This window comes from Pezoporus wallicus, unplaced genomic scaffold (assembly GCF_028554395.1).
Source record: "Pezoporus wallicus isolate ANWC-B61680 ecotype Strahan unplaced genomic scaffold, APGP_CSIRO_Pwel_v1 contig_6846, whole genome shotgun sequence".
Lineage (NCBI taxonomy): Eukaryota > Metazoa > Chordata > Aves > Psittaciformes > Psittacidae > Pezoporus > Pezoporus wallicus.
In genome coordinates, this window is record NW_026636461.1 from 1,899,064 (window position 1) to 1,919,561 (window position 20,498).

Sequence of the window (20,498 nt, forward strand, 5' to 3'; positions counted from 1 at the left end):
GAGGGCACCGACGAAGCCGCGGCCCACCCCCCCCGCCCCGGCACGGGTGCGCGCCCGCCGTTCCACCGCGCTTCCACGGGGACACAGCACCCACTAGCGGCCAGGCCTCCGTCAGCGGAGGGACCGGACCACACTCGTCCGTGTCTGCCCCTCCGCTGCTCCTTCGCCTCCTGCTTTGCCCGCAGCCTTTGCGGTCGTGTATAACCCCCATCCCCGAAAAAGAGAGAGGAGACGGCGGCGAAGGACAAACGAGGCGCCGATGCCGCTGCCCTGGTGGTGGTTCGCGCCAGGAGCTGCGCGGTGGCTGAGCACCGGTTGTACCGTGTCAAAGTCAGTCCCGTGAAATGCAGGGGGTTGCCGAATTTCTTCTAGCAGGGATTTCGTGCCAAAATAGTATCTGCAGAAAAGGATTGAAAGTTAAAGCGCAGGAAATCACAGCGCTCTTTTTCTGTCATTTCCCTACCTTTTAGGTAAGAACACGCTACAAAGGACCGTAATAAGGAACCAATTTCTCACAATTTTATTCCCGGAGAAATACGGGCTTTTATTTATTTTTTTTTTTTAAATCGGGTTAGCGGTGGAGCTCCTCCGGCTTTTAGACCAAGGTGAAGAAGCCCTTAGAAGGTAAACGACTGGCATTGTCATTTATTTCCCTGGTCAATTTGGAAGGAAATCTTCGCCCCCCTCCCCCAGTTTAAACTCAACTGGCGCTCCAGCCTTCGCTGTCCTGCCTGGCAGAGACCACTCCTTTCCCTCGCAAGAGACGGGGAAGGGGAGCAGAGGCGCGCTCGATGCCCCATAGATTTTGCTCGAATTGTGTTGGGTAGATTTCTTAATGAAATCTACCACTCAAAGAAACAAGGAAATCAGTTTGCTTTTCACACAAAATATCGAATGCGTTTTAAGCAAACTGCTTAATTAAATTTAATTTGCAGTGAGCAAGGAATTGCAGATCCGGGGGCGCAATTTGGTGGAAAAGGATCCGATTCCCAGGACGGAAACTTAGCGCTCAAGTGGGAAACAGAGACTGGGTATCTATGCACATCGAGGGGCATCAAAGGAGAGCTTCGCCGGCGAGGGGAGGAAAGTACTTAATTACTAAACTTTTGAACAAATGTGTGGTCTGTATCCAGTCGTGAGCCACTGTAAACACAGAGCCTGATAAACTCTTCTATGAACAGAGACGTGTAAAATAGCTTTACCTCAGTTTTGTGAAGCCCTGCTTCTGTTTGTTTTGAAGCAAAAGGTTACAAGCTGTGTTTTGCAAAAGCTGTGAGTAAACTGTGACCTCTAACTCTCCGTATCCTTGTTTTAAGTAAACCAGAGGAAATAAAGAGCCCTGGTATTGTCTGAAAATATCCTCATGTAGCTAAATATATCGCTCGACTTCTATTGTCCAGCGGCTAATTATTTTACATAAATACAGCTGGTTTACTCTACTCAGCATCCCTTTTGTGCGCGCTGTAGGCGCATAAAGGTAAGCGTTAATAAAATCCTTTTAACTAAGAACCTAGATAAAAACTTGAACTTATCTCTGAGATAACCCAAGCAACAAAAGTTAAAGACATCCAAAGAAATACGGGCTCGGTGGCTGCTCCCCACAGGTCACTCCTTTCGCAGGAGAGGCCGATCCCCGCGGCTGAGGGTCAGGGCGAGGAGCGCTTTCGGCGCCGCAGGGTGACTTGCGGGTCCCTTCGGACCCGCGGACGGGAGCAGCAGAGGGGCTGCTGCAGCAGCCGCGGTGTGGCCGCGCTCCCTCCCTGTGTCCATCCCCCTCCGCACACCGCCCGCTGCATTGACCTCCGACTTTACCGTCTCGCCTCCGAGGAGCAGCAAGAATCGCCTCGGACACGGAGGAAACGTGAGAATACGTGTTGAGGCCGGAGGGTTAGAAGCAGAACAAGCTCACACATGTTAGGAAGTTAGCAGTGGCCTTCAGCCGCGGCTTCTCGGGGGCTATCTCAGGAGGAGGTCCCGGCAGGTATTTCGGGTTTCGCGGGGAACACGATTTCCTGGCAGACAAACGCGCAGGGGACAGGCTTCGGGGGGAGGAAATCCTGCTGCCGCCGTGGGACCGGCGCCGCGGCCCCCTGTGCTCGGCTTCCAACAGACGGACGGACGGACGGACGGACGGACGGACGGACGGACAGATGGATGGGTGAGCGGGCCAGCGAGCAGGTGAGACCTGCTTTTCCCTCTGCCTGCAGGGAAAACCAGCACTCTGGTATTTGCACTGCTCAAACCTTGATTTCCTGTACCTCAGCCAGCCTGACAGCAAAAATCCGGTTTATAGCTCAATAATCAACCCCTTTCAGCTTCTTTTCGACAGTGACATGGGCAATAATTGCATAAATATTGGCTCCAAGCCTATAAAATCTGTAACAAAAAGGGCAGCTAATCTGAATGGGATCAGGATTGGGCCCGCAACCTGACTCTCTTAAACATCAGTCTGAACATCGGCGATTAGAATACATGGGACATGAAATCTTTCATTAAGTAGAAAAGTTTCATTATTACTCGAAAATTTAGCAGTTTTGAAAGTCAAGAATAACTCAGTAGGTGTAATTCCTACTACTTTTAATAAAGACAAGTGATTGACACTTACTGATTTAAATGGGTTGTTTATTGTTTGTGCAAAAGGCCAAGTGTGCTGGGTACTTGAAACAGCTCCTAAAATATCATTCACACCCTAACTGCATTTTCTGCACTTTATGGTAGAGTGTATGTCTAGATGTTAATTTGTCTCCTCCATGTCTGTTTTATAACCGAAATTTTGGTTAACCATAGCTTCTTAGAAAATGAGAACACAGCTAAAGAATTCAAGCAGCCTTGTAATAAAATGAGGCAAGAAGTTAAGTACATCCTAAGTATGCATTTTAATTCTCCATTTGACTTATTTTTATACTGATTTTAAGTATCTCTCTGTGAAAACAAAAATCCCTGCATTATTTTGTGGTCTGTGATAACATGGGTGAAAAACCAGACCAGGGATCAAACTTAAGCTGCATGACTGTCTTTTTGTAGAGGTTTACATACACTTGAGCAGAGCTGACCACTGGGCCAGCCTAACCCTTAGTTCATCTGTCCAGTAAAGACAATGGGAAGCATTAGGTTGCTCAGCATAGAAATGTCAACAGAGCTTTAGCACTCCCCAGCTGGCAAACAAAACAGCAGGATGGGAAAATGGGGATAACCCCAACGTGCATGTGTTCAGTAGTACTAGCACAGAAATGGAACAGAGGTGCATGAAAGTCATGGTTCAGCTCCAACTGGACCAGCCTGTTGGCCCAAAACTGTACCAGCCCAGGCACTTCGACCATATCCTCCTGCCTTGGAATGAGCCTTAGGCACACAGGCAGCTCTACTGTTCTCTTCAGAAAAAAATCACCTCTGTAATGCAAACTGAAGTGTTTTTTATCAGCATGAATTCCACCTGAACTTGCACTGAGACCCTGCAATAACTGAGCTAATAATTTTCCTCCTGCTTGCCAGAAGGACCACACATCCCCCAAATACTCTGAAAATGTTTAAAGAGATGCTTCATGCAGTTCAAAGTGAATCACAGCCAGCACCTTCATATTAGGTGTACGTGCAAAAAATGGCACAAAAAAAGTCCAAATGACTATAGCATCAGAAAGAGGGGTTTACAATCTTCAAGTCAGCAACGTGAAGTGTATGAGGTGACAGAAAGCTTCAAAGAAAAGGAGCGACAATGAAGACAGATCCTTCTTTTTCAAGACAAGATATGAAGTAGATGAAGTATTGATACTTCAGTAAGATAATACTGACATATCTGTCTATACACAGGCACACAGTTGCTTGGCAGCTTAGACATCTTGCCAACCTAATTGTCTGCTTTGCTAAGCTTCAAGGACACCAGCTCTCCAACGTATCTCACTGCAGTCAGCTTTCTACTTGTGCTCGGAAAAATGATGATAATGAACATGGGAAGTTTAAGGGGCAGTTTAACAAATCTCCAAACAGCACACTGTTAGGACACTGCTGTAAAGGCCTCCTGCTCTCTCCCACCTCTGCTGGAGAGATGCATTGTTCAGTATTAAAATAATGCTCCAGGGCATTTATGAACAGGCATTGGGAAAACTAAGATCTCTTATCATAGAAGGTAAATGAATACTGCTGAAGGTAAGTGATAACAGGAAATGCCTACCTGCCTCCCTGGGGGAAGGGAGTTAAAAAAAACCAACACACAAAGCTCCAGAATAAACCAAGAATCGTCTAACCAAAATTTAAGTTGAAACTTCAAACTGTAATGAAATCAAACTTAAACACCCAATGCAACTTCTAGGAGAGGTTTGTCTATGTAGGCCAATACCCTTCTGTAGACCCCCCCACAGAGCTCATACTCACTATGTATATGTCAGCCTATGTTCTAACCTACTTTGCATTAGCCAGGTATCATGTTTTAAAGGAATGCAAGAACATCAAATCCTTATCATCAAATGTCATTTTACCCCCCTCCTAAAATGTGTGCACCTCTATTTTTCCTAGAAAAAGACAGCATCCCTGAAGCCCTATGATAGTTTTGAAAAGAAGACAAGCCCCAGAATAAAAAATGTGGCATCCTCCCACACTAGGTCTACCAAAACCTATCCCAAGAAATACTGTATACTTTAGGACAAGCCAAGAGACAGTGATTTCTACCAACTGAACACTTTTTTTTTTTTTTTTTTTTTGGGGGGGGAAGGGAAAAGAAATACATAGCCGCTTTAGCTGCTCTTCCTTTGTTGAGGGCAGAGAGAAGGAAAGGCAGGTAGGAAGGTGTGTGGAATGGCAGAAGGGGTGATCAAACTGATCAGACATTTTGTTCATACAGTAGTCCTAAAGGAACACTACTGGAACAACGAAGTCTAAGCCTACACAATGTTAAGTGTAAAAAACAGATGTTATTATTTAGCTGCAAATTCACTATTAGAAGAAAATACTTGATACCACAACTGCACGTATGAGAACTTCTTGCTTTCAGAAGATGAGAGGAAACAAAAATGCATAGGTCTGTTTTGAGTATTGACTTTTAATAGCTTGTTTCTCATAAGGGAACAGGGGATGTTTTCTGGTTTAGAAATACAGGTATCAGTTAAGTTTTAAATACAGCCTGCTCCTGCCAACAGGTCGTGTACATGATTTATTTGGCTTCAGCTTTTGTTTCTATGTATTAAGCAACCTTCAACCTTCTTCTGCAACAATATATAGACAAATTACACAGTAATAGTGTAGGTATTTTACTGTCTTCACATTTTTCTTAACATACTGGACAAAGCAATGCATGTCAACTTGCTCCCACACATTTAATCTGCCAAACCTACAGAAACAGATCCTTTGGGAATATCAGGAATTATTTCCAACTTTGTCCAGTGACATTCAAATGCTCAGGCAACTACTGGTAACTTTCATTTTATGGTTAATACCCAAGTCGTACACCAACAGGAGAAAGTTTTAGAACTGGACAAGCTATAGTAATCCAGGTTTTGGTAGAATAATTATATACAAAAAGGGGAATTTTATATATAGTTTTCAATCTGTAATTTAATTTTTCAAAATAAAACCTGTATATATAAATGGACAACATTCAAGATCTGTATACAAATAACAGTTGCTTTCTGGCTAAAACAATGTATTTAGACAGAATCTCATTTCGTTTTTCACTTCAAGTATTCTAGCCAGTCCAGTCCTTTGGGAAAAAACTTCAATTTTTAAATCCGTTAGGATCCATCAGATTCATTATATGGTCATGACCTTAACTTATACAATATACTATATTATGAGGTGAACCGAAAGGGATTAGATACCAAAGTATTGGTCTGAGTGCAGTAAGCCAAACAGCTGTTTAAACATGATACTATGGCTGAAATAAGTCTCTGTCAGAGTAAAAACCAACATTCATGAAAACAGCAGCAGCCATCAAAAACATTCACAACTGCAGGGATTTGTTACTGTGTGTAATTTTGCATTATAAGTAGAAGCCACAGTAGTTTAAAGGAAAATAAAAAAAAATACTACTATAGTCTTGAATGTAATAATGTGAATTGTCACTTTTATAACCATTTATAAATGTGTACTAAAAAAATTTACTTAAACATATGAATTTAAGACTTTCACTTTATTCAGCAAATCAGTTTATTTACACAATGGGGAAAGCTGGTTGAATGCTGTCAATGTAATAAAAACAAATCTAACAGAGACGATACTGAACTTCCTCTATGTATTCATTGCAGAAATGACAAACTATTTCCTTACCTGTATCAGGAACATCAAACGCAACAATGGGACAGTATCATAGGACACTGATTTAACAATAAACCACAGATGTCCAGTAATACTATGGCAATTTATTCATGTATTTACTGACTTAAAAAAAAATAAAATTAAAAGTCAGCAATACCCAGTATAAAGTCCTGTCAATTATCAGAGTCAAACTCTGAGTAGGTCAGTAAAACCTTACCAGATCATCCACAATTCAAAGTGACCTGATCTGCTTCAGACCACTAATACAGTTACAAAACTGATAGAACAGACTGCACTCTAAAATGCAACAATGATCTGATAAGGGTTTAACTTAATGGAAGTTTTAAAAAAAAATTAAGAATTGCAGAGCACGGCCCCTATCAGAACAAGCTAACTTTCCAGACTCCAAAAAAAAAAGACAAAAGGAAAAAAAAAAAAAAAAAAGGAAAAAATGGAGAGAGGGAAAAAAAAAAAAAAAAAACCCCACACTTCAACATGAAGCTACCATACAAAGTTGTTGGGTTGTTTTTTTTTTCCATTTTTCCTTTTTTGTTGGTGGTGGTTGGTTTGGGTTTTTTTGTTTAGGAGTTCAGAGTTGCAATTTAATCCTGGCTTTTTAGTGAGAAGGACAGTTTTGGCCTAGACTTTCCTTTGCCCAGGATAATTTTTTGCTCTTCCTTTTGCTGACGTTGTCTCTCTTGTTCTAGTTTCATCCTCTCCTCATGAATCTTTCTTTGTTCTTCAACAATTTTCAATTGTTCTTCAGCCTATATATGAAAATTGTAGAATTTAGGCCAGCATATTTTGTAGTCATAAAAGCAATTTACAAGTCTGTATTAACTTCCAAACAGGTCCAATCCTGCACAGGTATGTAAGCAGTTCTACCTGAGCTAGATGGCCCTAGTTGGTTTCAATGAAACTATTTGTAAACTCTTATTTGAATGCAGAAGAAACACTGAACACTTTCTACAGCTAATGTATTGAAATCTTGAGTGTTTACAGGCAATGCTTTTCAACACTGCTTTGCAAACAATACATTACATTTTAATTAAGGAAGTCCGTGTATGCATGGAGAAACTCCCCTGACACTCGTCATGTCAGATGAAAGCACAATATAATGATGTAACAGACCTTCAGAAGTCTCCCCACTCAAAAATACTTGTAACACCCCCCCCCCCCCCTTCCAAATTCAAAACCATCTTTACCTGATTTCTAACAAGCCAATCCTTACACTGACTTACGGTTCTTACAGCTCTTCCAGTGGTCTTCTAAAGGTGCTTATTTTGTTCATTTTGTCAGTTTATACTTTCAATTTTCTAATTGTCCCATTTACACCATATGAGGTTGGGAAAAGGGTAAAACAGAAAGAGGTGTAAAGCAGACATAGCTCCAGCAATTTTTAGAAGAATCATCTTTATCTGAAAATGGTGTAATTACTTGGGTAATTGAAACCGGTGTGAATTCCATCAGGATTTACAAGCACCTTAGTTTGGGGTTATCGTTAATAGATTAGAATCAGCTACATCATACTGAATGTTCTCAAGAGGCAGACACCTGCTTAAATAGTCTTGGAAACCAGTATAAACTAGACTTTCGTAATGTAAGACATCTTAAGCTTATGCTGAAAGTCCCTTTCAGCACTTGTACATCAATGCTATACTAGTCAAAAATCCAGTCTGTACTTGTCCTGCTCAACAAAACGTAAGTAGTCACTTCTGTTTTAGAAGCAGAACATAATTTGCAAACTCAGTTCAACCTTCCCTGTAAGATACAGTAAGAAAAAAAAAGTACTTTTTAAATTCTGAAGGCATCTATCTTCCTCTGAATTAACAGCACCTGAACTATTTTTTCAAACCAGTGTTACTGCTAAGGATCTGGTCTCATATGCTCAAGAGAAGAGCAACACTACTGACATAACCAGCAACAGACAAACTCCAGAAAGGGTCAATTTGTTTATTTAATTGTGTTGCAAATCAGGCAGAGGGACCTGTATTCCCCTACAGAACAGTTAACTACATACCAGTTTAGCTTGTGCTTCTGCAATTTTTCGATTATTCTCTTCTAGTATTCGCTCTAGTTCCTCACGCTTTGCACGCTCTTCTTCCTAAACGGGAGGACAGGGCAAGATGTTAGTAAAGTAAAATACTCACTTCTGCACATTCACTAATCTTTCTCAGAATTCTTTTGTGAACTGACTTAAAGTGGCAGCTTTATAGCCACCTACTTTGTCTCACAACGGTAAACTGTGCAGCCACTAATACTGGTCTCTAGCACTCAATTTATATAACCCCGCCCAGTCCAAACAGCAACCAACTAAACCCTCCCTAATCACAGAATCCTGACAATTTATTACTAGAATTTTAATATCACACAAATCAACAAGGACAACTACAAAAACTGGATAGTATTTACCAAATTAAAAAGTAATATAGAAAATATAAATAAAGTGAATAGTTTGTCTCACCAATTAAGTATACCTACGTATTCTTTACCTATACTCCTTTAATCAGCATTAAAAGTTGAATATTTACTGTCTTGTCCAGTGTCCTGCAGAGTGTGCTCCTCGGCTGCCATACACGCCAGCTTCCTCTTTAAAATGATTTGTACTGTTAGCTTGGCAATACCTGCATCAGCAGCTCAACCATTTATAAAGAAACAACATACAGGGAAGGCTGAGCTGAGGAATGCAGATGTTTATGATAAGAAGGAACAAAAATATGTAAATCATTCCTAAGGCAAACAATTAATAAGAAAAATACATTTACTGTTAGTGAAAAATACAAATGGTAATCCATACTTCATGGAGCTATGGGCTTCTTTCATGGGGAGAATGGACTTAACATTCAATATTTTGACAATTTTAAGACAGCTGAAACTGTCATTTGCAGTCTGAACTTGGAATTCAGGAGTCCAGGGAAGGCAAGATCAGGAAATAAAGCCTTGTAATTGTTTTCTTGGTGAATTTTATGGAACTCTGTTATACAACTCAAATATGAAGACTGCATGAAAGTTTTGGAGGCGTTTCAGTTCACGTAATATATATCCAAATTATTTTAATATTTGGAAGATTTAAAGTTAGCCAGAGGTTTGTGTCTGTGTAAGAAAAAAAAGTTAATACGAACAAAGCAAGCATATGAAAACTTCTTACTATGACTAGTAACCAGCTACTAGCTAGCACACTTCACTCCAGGCATGGAGGGTTATTCTGCATTACAAAGAACCGATGGGACTTCATCACATCACATTGACAATAGCAAAAATACTTGGGGGGGAAAAAAAAAAGTAGTCATCCATCTGATCAAACGAAAATCTACATACATGAAGCAACTGCTCACTACAGACATCTAAATTTAATTTAAATTCTTTGATAGTAAGGTTTGAATTTGCAGAACAAGTGTGATTTAATGTTCCTGATATTTGTTGTATCTCAGTGGTTTGGTTTGTTGTTTTTTTGTTGTTTTTTTTTTTTCAAATTAAACATATTATGTGACAGACAAGTCACACATCATATGAAGGGGAAAGCTTCATTGCTACTGTCTTTCCTTTTGTAAGCCAATCAAAAGATTAATTTAAGATAAACTGTGTAGGAGGTAGAATGAAAAAGGCATTTGAGACTTCTGTTTAGCACAAATTTCCTTTACAATTTTAAAATTTGCCTTGAAATTTCTGGATCCTGGAATGATTGGTGCAGGCAGGCATCAAAGCCTTTAGTAGCAAATTACTGTCTCACAGAAAGACTTTTTCAGCTTCTGCTCCAGCTGCTGATTAAAAACCAAAAAAACCCAAGTCACATGTTCAGCTTGACTTCAGACAAGGGCAACCTGCTCTTTTATAACTTCTGGGAGGAGGAAAAAAAAAAAAAAAAAAAAAAGAGGAGTTGTTAGTAGTTATTAAAACTAGATATTATGATTTGGACATAGATCCTTCGTGAAGACGTGGATGGCTTATGCTCGAAGTCCCAGAATTAGTCCAGTGTTTGCTCAAGGAAAACATTCATTTTAAATGAAGAATAAGAAACCTATTTGTTAAAGACGGGTACTGCAGCTCACTGTTGGACCCTGATTTTTGCCTGACTGAAGGCAAAAGCCTCTTACAGTCTAGGTAAACAAAATGAAACAAATTAAGGATACAAAATTACAGATTTTCAATACCCTTCCCCAAAAATGAAAGGACCGCTGATTAATCCTGCAGCCATGGCAAAAGTTTCAAACAATTCTGAAATATGTAGGTCAGTTCCATTAAAAATCAGTATCCTTGTTCAGGTTTTAGGAGAATAACTGTTTAATATCAGTGAGCTCCCCTGAATAGGCTAGAAATTAAGTTTCGCAGCAATGCAAGTTTATACGAGAAGTGAATTAGATTTGCTGTATTCCATCTCTTTCTGAACCGAACAGGAGGCACAAACCAACACTGAAAGTTTTGCCATGGACTGTTTCTACTTTCCAAACGACCGAGCGTTACCTCTCTGGCTTTTTGTGCTGCAAGTTCAGCTTGTCGCTGTCGCTCGAGTTCTTCGAGCAACTGTTTTTCCATGATGCGCTTAGCCTCCTCCACCCTGCGGAGAACCTCTCGCTCAATCTCATCCTTCCTTTTCTCCAACTCTTCTTCTACACGTTTAGCCACAAGCTCTTCCACTCTTCGAGCAGTTTCTTCTTCTATGAGTTTCTCTTCAATTTCTTGTTGTCGACTACAAAATGCAAACGTATTACCTTTTTATTGAATAAAGAATGGTTGCACTGAAACAAACTCTTTCAAATACACATCATCAACCACGCTCCTGAACCGCTTTAAAACAGTTTTATACCTTATATACACAGATTATGCAGAAAGAATATTTTGCCATACATTTAAGGATAATTAATATTCAGACAATCAGTATTTCTGTCCCAGGGAACCCATTCAGACCGTAATGTATTTAGTACCCCTTAATTTCTTTAGGAGACTAAGCTTGAGGAGACAGCTTATCTTGACTTCCTGGTAACTTTTAGTTGAAAATAAAAATAAAAGACCTCATCCAACTGTGGCCATCCTTCACCCTTCAGGAATTCAAATGGTCTCAATTTTAAGAAAGCATCTTGTAAAACTTATCTTAAAGCAACCACTTCAGAAGCATCAAACTAATCCCTAGTATCTAAGACAGAAGCAATAGAATTCACAATTTGAATCAGAAGTTGTGTCTGTAATCTAGTTATTATCTACCTTATCAAATTTCAAATACCTCTGCTCTCCTTAACATCTTTATCGCAGCATCACAATAAAGCATAATAATGGCTTCTAACATAATTATAAAAAAAAATATAGCAAGTGCTAAATAAATCCTTGCAATCCTTATAGCTTTCCATGTCCTGAATTTTGGTAGTATGTTCAAATGTCTTCTTGTTTTTATCTTTTATTTGCAGCAGTATTATCACTTAGCCTGATCACTGTCACTAGTTTTCATTAAAAAAGAATACAAAAAGATTATGTCCATTTGCCAGGTTTATTTCCAAAGGCAGGAAAAAAAAAAGCAAACAAAAAACTTCCAGGCAGTAATCACTAGTACCATATGGCAATTAGATATCCATAGACGAACAAAAGTGAGTACTGTATAGCTATGTGTCGTAGCATACTACTTATTTGGAATTATTATGGGCTTTGGGGAGAAGGTTATTCTCTTTGACCTTGAAAATTATGTTAACTATGGAACAATCTTATAAACTTATCTTCTGGCCTGTCAGCACCAGAAAATCCATGATTTAGAATAGCAACTGCTGCTGTAATATCCTAATATCCTGTCAATATCCTTGTCATTATTGAGTTTGCATTTTCTTATTTGAGACACACAAAAGCAACTCATTAAAAAAAAAAAAGTTACAGGATTTGTTAACTTTTACATCTCCTAGTGTACAATTTGCAAATATGCAAAAGGAGATAATGAAGTATGGAATACTGATCTAGATAAACATGTGAAATACAGAGGCAAAAGGCTCTTAAGTTCCCCTGTTCATGATTTGTTGGTTGGTTTAGGGTTTTTTTGTTTGCGTGGTTGGTTTGCTTGGCTTTTCTTTTTTTTTTCCAAAAAGTGTACTGAACCAAATGGCTAGTTATCTCCTTCATTAAAAAGTTTTGGAACCCTCAACTTAAGACACTCAGCCCCAGAAGACAAATTCAATTCTTATATTCCTCATGAGATAACAAAATTATTTGGTAGCACATTAGGCCAGCATTTACTTTAACTTAAGCAACACAGGATCTCATGGTCTTTACCACCACTATCCAGGAAAAAAAAAACAAACAAACATTAACCCCATTCTGTTAGCATGCCTCTGAGGAGCCACTGCCTACAATCCTTTTGGACAAATTTTTAAACATCTTTTATATACTAAGCATCCTTTTATTTTAAAGGGGTTTCTTTAACCCTCCATGAGTATTTATTCAGCAGCAAGTACTCTCACCATCCTGTACTGATACAGCACAAGAGGCTGTTTCACAGAAGTTTTGGTTTGGTTTGGTTTTTAATTTTTTTTATTTTAGCTTCATTTTTAACACTGGGGAAATCCAGAATAAGTCAGCTAACTGAATAATGATACCACATAATTACAAAAATACCCCTGACACTCATGTCAGAATTAAGTTTTCAAATATCCTCAGCAATTGATGATGGATGTACTACTAAGTGCTGTGCCTGCACACGTTTCTTTCTTCTCAGCTCAAGTAATTCCATTCAAATTTAATTAAACAAAATGTATCTTTTCACATTCAAAGGCTGCAACATTATAAATATGTAATAATATATATAGTAGCTTTGACTTTATAACAAAAATAAAACTGTAACCAGATATACATTTCAATGATCTGTTCTGTAGACTCTACCAACTTATTTTAATTGCATGAACTTACAGTATTTTATATAGAGGTGTAAGTTTATCATCCTGACCTACTGAGCCATGACACCAGAGCAACAGATAAGCCGTTAATGTAAAAGCATTTTCAGTATGAACCATTTACTTCTTAAGACTAATTTCATGAAATCTACAGAAAACACACTGCTTACATTTAAACAGATTTCAGATGGGGAAAAATGTCACATTTGCAAGGCCTTTATGGAAAACTAGCATTATAAGAAAAAGCAGAAGGCTACGTACCAAGGTTTGAATAGACACGAGACTAATAAAGTGACTTTCAATATATGAACTGTCCCCTAGTTAATTTAGTTAGGAAGTACTTCCTACATATGACTTACTCAAATACAAAATTATCTACTCTATTAAATGTTATTACTTTTTCTTTTGGAATATAAATTGTATTCCATAAGCATCAAAATTCTATACCCAATCTTTTCCAATATTGTTTCTCCTTCAAAAACCTACTATCCGGTTCCCAATATCACTCAAATGTCATATTCCTCCTATATAGACTTCACAGGTTTTTTTTTTAAATTTCAAAGCTGATTCATATAGAAAGCTTACACATGAACTAAACCAGCTCCAGAATACTAAAACTATTACCTGCATTACACTGCATTCTCAAACTCTTAAGCGCATTCCAATTCTTCACCGCAGATATGCATGGAATATTTTTATTAATTTAGGTACTGAATAAAATTATAAACCACAAAATTAGTATCAATGACTCAACAAGCCTTCAGCATTTTCACATGTTTGTGTTACTATGCAAGTTTTTGATGACATCACTGCCAAATTCTGAAGTTAGGATAGGAGATTATTGACAAACAGAAATGAAAGTGACAGCTCAGGGTGATCAAGCCTTCTGAACCACAATATTTCAGTAGAACAATGTCGTTCAATAAAACTCAAAGCTCCACCTTAGAATTAACATTACTATTTGGCTTCACACATAAAAACACGTGCTGCTTCTACACTCAGTGCTCCAAGGAGCAACTGTAACACTCAAAGAACAAGTACCACCTTATCACAACTGTTAAAACCGTTATCTCTGCTGCATAAAAGTCTCTTTCATAATTTGATATCGCTAAACATCTTAATTCACATCCAACGTTCATTAAAATAGAATTTATGTCTCTTTAGACCTTAAAAATAACCACATTCCTCACAACAAAAACTGAAAAAGGAAAAGGTCTCAAACGAAACAAGTCACCAGATCCTACTGTCCTATTTGGCAAGAATAACAGAATGGTCATGGTTGGAAAAGACCTTAAGATCGTCTAGTTCCAACCCGCCTGCCACAGGCAGGGACACCTTCCACTAGACCACAGTGCTCAAAGCCCCATCCAACCTGGCCTTGAACACTGCCAGGGATGGAGCATTCACAACTTCCTTTGGCAGCCGGTTCCAGTGCTTCATCACTCACACAATAAAGAATTTCTTCTTTATAGCTAACCTAAATCTCCCCTGTTTAAGCTTAAACCCATTGCCCCTTGTCCTACCACTACTGTCCCTGACAAAGAGTCCCTCTCTTGCATCCTTCTATGCCCCAATCCTCAGTAATCGATGCATGGTATTTCTTAAATCCCTAGCAGAGCAACACCAGGGGCCTCCACTCTACGCACAAGCAGCTCGCCACGCAGTGAAGGGAGGGGCGTGCAGTGTGGCAGTGCAGCACAAAGCCTCCGCGGTGCGGAGGCCCCCACCGCAGAGGAAGTTTCCGAGCAGACCAGCGGCAGATGGGAATCGAGCACAGCCGGCGCGGGGAGGGAGCGGGGCGGGCGCATTCAACGCCCCTGAGGGAGCCAAGACTTCAGGGAAGGGAAGGATGGCGGGAAACAAGGCAGAGACTAGGCCTCAGCAAGGGCCTAAACGTCTTCACCCCAGTGGCAGGCGGCCCTAATCCGGAGGAGGAAAGAACGGAGGGAAAGCCACCAGGGCACGAAGTACCTCCTGTCCTCCTCCTTCCCCTCGCACCCTCACCATCGCCCCCGCGAAGTGCCCAGCCCAGACCCGGGGCTCACATTTTCCGCTGCCGCTCGAACTCCGCTTTTTTCTCTTCCTCCTCCCGCTTCTGCTTCTCGTCCAGGCTGCTGCGCTTGCTCACCGTGCGCCCGAAGATGTCGATGCGGTCGGGCGGGGAGGAGGCGCGGTCGCGCTCCCGCTCCCGGTCTCGGCGGGAGGAGGGGGCCGTGTTGGAGCGGGACCGGGAGCGGGACTCTCGGCGCCGGTTCCGCTTGCTCTCCCGGGACTTAGATCGCTTCCGCGCCCGCTCCTTCTCCCGGGAGCGGGATCGCGATCGGCTCCGGTTCTTCTTGTTGTGCTTGGAGCTTTTAGTGTGCTTGGAGCGGGACGAGCTCCGGCTGCGAGACCGACCCATCCCGGCAAAGGAGAGGCCGCGCCGATGACCGCTCAGACCACCCCCGCCCCCTTCGCTAGCGGCGCCGGAGAGAAGTGCGAGGAAGCTCCGCACGCATTAGCACCGCCCAGGCGGGCCTGTCGTTCTCCCACTTGCCACCGCTTTGCGCTGTGAGGAGAAAGAGCAGGCCCCGAACGCGGGAGCAAGTCCGGACGCAGGCAAGATGGCGGCCCCAGCAGAGCGGTGACTCTCCTCTTCCGCCCCACAATACACTGCGCCGTATTCGAGCCGTTTAGCTTCTCGTTCCCCCTCGGCGTCTAGTCGGAGGAGCACGAAAGCACTCGGTAATCTCCGACAGCCAATGGCAAGCGTCGCTCGCCGCGAAAGCATCTTTTGGCGCTCTCTGCGCATGCTCACGCTTTGTGCGTGGGTATCTGGGTGTTGAAGAGCGCTGAGACTAGGTTTTTGGGGGGCAGTCTCCCGAAGAGCGTACCGGGGGGGCGGGCTGGCTGGCTGGCTGACTGGCTGGCTGGTTGAGGAGGAAAAGGTATAATGGGGGTTTCAGGCGTTTTGAGGCATCTAGCTCTCGAGGCCGCCTCTGGATCGGCCAAGAAGTAGGGAGCCTCAGCCTGTGTAACCAGCTCCGCGTTCAGTGTCGCCATGCTCCGCCGAGGAGGAGATGCCGTGTGTTTCTTTAATTGATTTTTTCTTTTTTTTTTTGGGGACTTCTGTTGCTTGATTTTGTTTGACATAGGGGACAGAGGGAATCTGTTGCTCTAGGTTAAAAAAGTTACAAAACTCATTAACCTTCCCAAAAAGTAGGGGTTTTATTTTTTCTGAGCCTTCTGTGGAACCACATAGTTCAACAGAACTATGAGCTAGGTTCTGCTTCATTGTAGATATCTCTAAAGTGGCACAGTACTTACTTTGCCTGCATTTTGACGTTACTTCTACACGTTGTTCTTTGTTGGCAAGTATGTAGGCAAAGGAAGCAGCTTCAGGTCAAGTGTAGTGTGTGATTCATTAGGTATCTCTATGAGGTTTTTATCCCAGCTCTGCCATAACAAATTCTGCGAGTGATACTGTTCTTGGTTTCAAGAATATGCAAGTTATGGATAGTGAAGCTTGCTCTTTCAGAGAAAATTGGCTCATTGATACCTTTCAGAGTTTGTGCCTTTTTTTTTTTTTCCTCTTTATATGTCTACATTCTAAGTAAGTTACATTTGGCAAAACATTAATCACTGGACAAAATCCTATCTCATCTAAAGGTATTTTCACCTAATTCTTTTGTCTGAGTGACTTGTCTTTTCTTGAAGGAAGACTTCCTTATTCTGTAATTCAGATTTTAATTAGTGCTAAAAATAAATAAAATTGAAGCATCTTTCTGACAGACCACTTTTCAGGTGACAGCAGAGTAATGGACGTTGTGAAACCTGCACGGCAGGAATTCCAGTGGTACAGACCCCCGGGTGTGCTTGTTTGTCTCTCGCCCCGGGGAACTTCATGCCACAGGTGACTAAGGAAGTTAACAGTCAGACCTTTTAGCTCGGGACTAGGTGGGTGAGTTTCCAGCTGGCATGATTTCCACAGCAACTTGACTGTAATTGAGCACCGAAGCTTTTAAATTTGTATGATGCAACAGGTTTGGTGAAAAGTTACATCATAGTTTTATTAGTTCTGCATTCAGGTTGAATGTATCTGACCTGGAATGGTGGGGGAGGGAAGAGGACATTACTAATTATTTCATTGTCAGCTATAAATGAGTTTTTAAAATATAGTTATCTGAGTTTTCTCCTTGGTAAATCACTGTTAACAGAACCCATATTTAGCACCTTGGTTGTCTGAAGAAATATAATTTTGACCTGCAGAAATTTGTTCTTATTTAGTAGTACTGATTCATCAGAGGTATAAAATACATTATTATCTGACAATAATTCATGATGTTGGATTGTGTGGAATTGAAATTATAAAATATGGTATAATGAAATAATTTTCCCCAGTCCATTACTGTATTGCTCCATCTCAGTTTTTTGGTTTTTTTTTTTAACTACTGAATTATTAAGAGCATGAGATTTTTAATACCTATACTAGGTTGAAGTCGTTAGTCCACTTTATTATTTATGAGGACTAAATTCTGGTACTTCTGGAAAAAAAAAGGTCCTTTTCCTTTCAAAAATACATTCCTGAGAGCTGACAAATTAGAACAACATGCCTGTGATTTCTTCTTTGCTTTGAATTTTGATAGTTTGGGATTTTTTTTATCCTATCACCTTATTTTTTCTACTTCAATACGGATGAAGTAATAGTGTTTAGGTTTCCCCTCTCCAGGTGTAATTACAGTTGATATGGAATTGCAGTCCCAAAAGGAAGTTTTAATACTTAAGAACCCTGTTTCATTAAATAATTTAATTTCTTCTTTGCAGTTAGTAGAAAAAGATGGTAATTTACTATGCCTGTTCCATTTCAAAATTTCAGATAGCTGATTAAGCACATGTGATTTTGTCTAAATAATTCTAGAATTTCTGAGTTTTTAATCACATGTAAAGAAATGTGTTTCTCGTGGTTTGGTAGCCATACTGCAGTTCTATACGCTGTTGGTTTTTTTTGCATTATTTTTCTCCATTTTAATATATCTCATTACATTAAAATGCATAATTTAAGTCTTAAAATAGTTGCCTTATAGTTGGAAAACGCCTTATTTGACAGCCAAATGGTGGTATAATTAAAGCACCTCACCCTTCTTTACCTTGACTACTATCATCACATGAAATCTCTCAACCCACAGGCAGCTAGGGGTAGCCCTGTGATGATACTGTGTTCTGATAATCTCCAGGTCATACCTGCTCTCACTTACACCATAGCTTTTATCATTAGCTGGGTCAAGAGGAATCTTGGGAGATTAAAGGTGATTGTGTTAGTGTGGCACAGCTGGATGTGAGATCTTTGTGATAGGTCTAAAATGAACTCTGAAAGGTAAGCAGAGAAAGCAGGCAAGAGCATAACAAGGTAAGGTGTTCAGTATATTATTTACTGTCATCTGGTGTAGTCTGTCTCACAATAGGAGGGGCATGAGTAGCACAAAAGAGCCAAGTTCTTGGAATGAAAAAAAAAAACAAAAAAAAGACCCAAAACCAATGTGGTTAAAAATGTGTGTTGGTTCTTTCAAAGTAGACATTTCAGCCTGAGTTTATTACAAGGTCAGAAACTATGTATGCAGGGTTTGTTGGTTGTTGTTTTTTTTCCCCTGAAATTATGAGTCAGTGCTGGGATTCATGTAACATAAATCTCAGAAGCTGTGCAGGTGTAGAAGTTGGATTAGTTAATCACTTTTTTTACACCTGATGGCAAAGCTGCTCGTTTTGCTTACTCATTTTCTGCCAGCTACTTTGTTTCTCTTTTAGCACTGCTAGGGAGATCTGGGCTGCTGAGCTGCAGAGGTAGGGAGGTGAAATGTCTGGGAGACTGGCAGAACAGCTGTGAGGAATGCATGATGAGCATGGAATAGTCCTCAGAAAGGGAAGTAGCTTTTCTAGAACTTCAGAGAATAAGTCATTAAAACTGCTGCTGCAAAGGGTTCAATTGAAAAAAAAAAAAAAGTTTAATTGAGAGGATGGAGAGGAAACCCTGTACAATAAGAAATAAATGGAAAGGGTTTTCACATTGTACCTTTCCAGAAAGCCTGGATAGATTGTACACATAAGTATAGTTATTAGCTAAAATGCTTCTCTTTTCCACATGTTCAGATAATCATATCCTTGGGAAATGAACAATACTATACAGAATGCTATTGAAAGTGTTTTGTAATTTGGATATGAAAAAAAGGCACAGCTTGAGTAATAGGGACTAGTGTGTGATAATCAAGTTAATTTAAAACTATTTTCATTCCCATGTGGATTTAGTTTTAGAAAATAAAATTGCTGAATCACGATCAGTGTGGAAATCTTAAAATTACGTTAATTATCAATGTCAGAGGACATTTTACAATTTTTATTTTGTGTAAATCTACTTACCACTTTTTTAATGCTTAGACTACTTACTACATTCTACTTTTTCTAAGGAAGAAAGTAAAATGAACATTCATTCACTTCCTTTGTTCAGTTTGCTCAGTCCATGCAGGTCCTAAACGAAAGCTCTTGAATATTATTAGAAGTGGTGAATGTAAGTTTTTAACAGAACTTGAGACACTGATCTGCAAGCTGTGTATCCATAGTGATATGCCTATTCATAGTGGATGTTTGTTAAAATAATTGATACTATATGGAGTATACAGGTTTAGTATCACATGTAAGTATTTAAATGGTCCTAAGATTTGGTTCATTGGAGACTGTCTAATAAAAATCCAACCAACCTTCTTCAGCATAAGCACAGTCATGGAGGTGCTTGGACTCTATAGGCATATTCTGATTTATCTGAAAGACTTCATAGCATTTGTAGTGTTTGGTGTGTGTAACTGGGGATTTATGCCAGTCAGAAATGAGTTGAGGTGTCAGCTAAGACTCATGAGGGACTGAGCCAATGTGAAAGCTTGAATAATTCCTTTAAAAAAAAAAACAAGCCAGAGTAGCAGCAGACACTGTTATTCAAAACCAGGTTGCTCATGTTAGCATAGTTGTTAGACCAGTTGGACAAGCAAGGAAATTGGATTCAGGTGTGTCCTCGTTCATATCAATGTCTCTTCCTTCCCATGACAGTATGCTAATCACTAGGCCAGTGTCAAGGCTGGAGGAAAGTGAGAAGGGAGGTACGGGCAAGGTCCCCTTATGCTTCCTCGGTTGAAACCAATTGGATTTAACAAAATGCAAAATAGATGTGTTCAGATGCAGGGCGCAACGTGCTTGTAATTTAATGACTGTGATACCCTGAAAGGAGGGAGCAAGTTGTCTTGGATTTAAGTCAGTTCAAAAGACTGTTTTTTGAATTTTGTTAAATAATCATGAGAAAAGAAACAGGGCTAATCTTGAGAGCTAGAGCACAAAATCTGGCAGGTGCTGTAACTGCCCAGGTGTTGCACA

General features: G+C 40.2%; 1 protein-coding gene across 1 annotated transcript; it reads right to left on the reverse strand.

Moving 5' to 3' along the window:
• Positions 1-6,809: 6,809 nt before the first annotated feature.
• ARGLU1 (arginine and glutamate rich 1) lies at positions 6,810-15,765 on the reverse strand. Its single transcript, XM_057400344.1, has 4 exons — positions 15,152-15,765; positions 10,705-10,930; positions 8,264-8,347; positions 6,810-7,010 (listed from the first exon to the last, which is right to left on the reverse strand). Exons 1-4 carry the CDS (start codon positions 15,505-15,507, stop codon positions 6,846-6,848), a joined length of 831 nt encoding a protein of 276 aa, XP_057256327.1. The 5' UTR covers positions 15,508-15,765; the 3' UTR covers positions 6,810-6,845.
• Between the last annotated feature and the right edge of the window lie 4,733 nt (positions 15,766-20,498).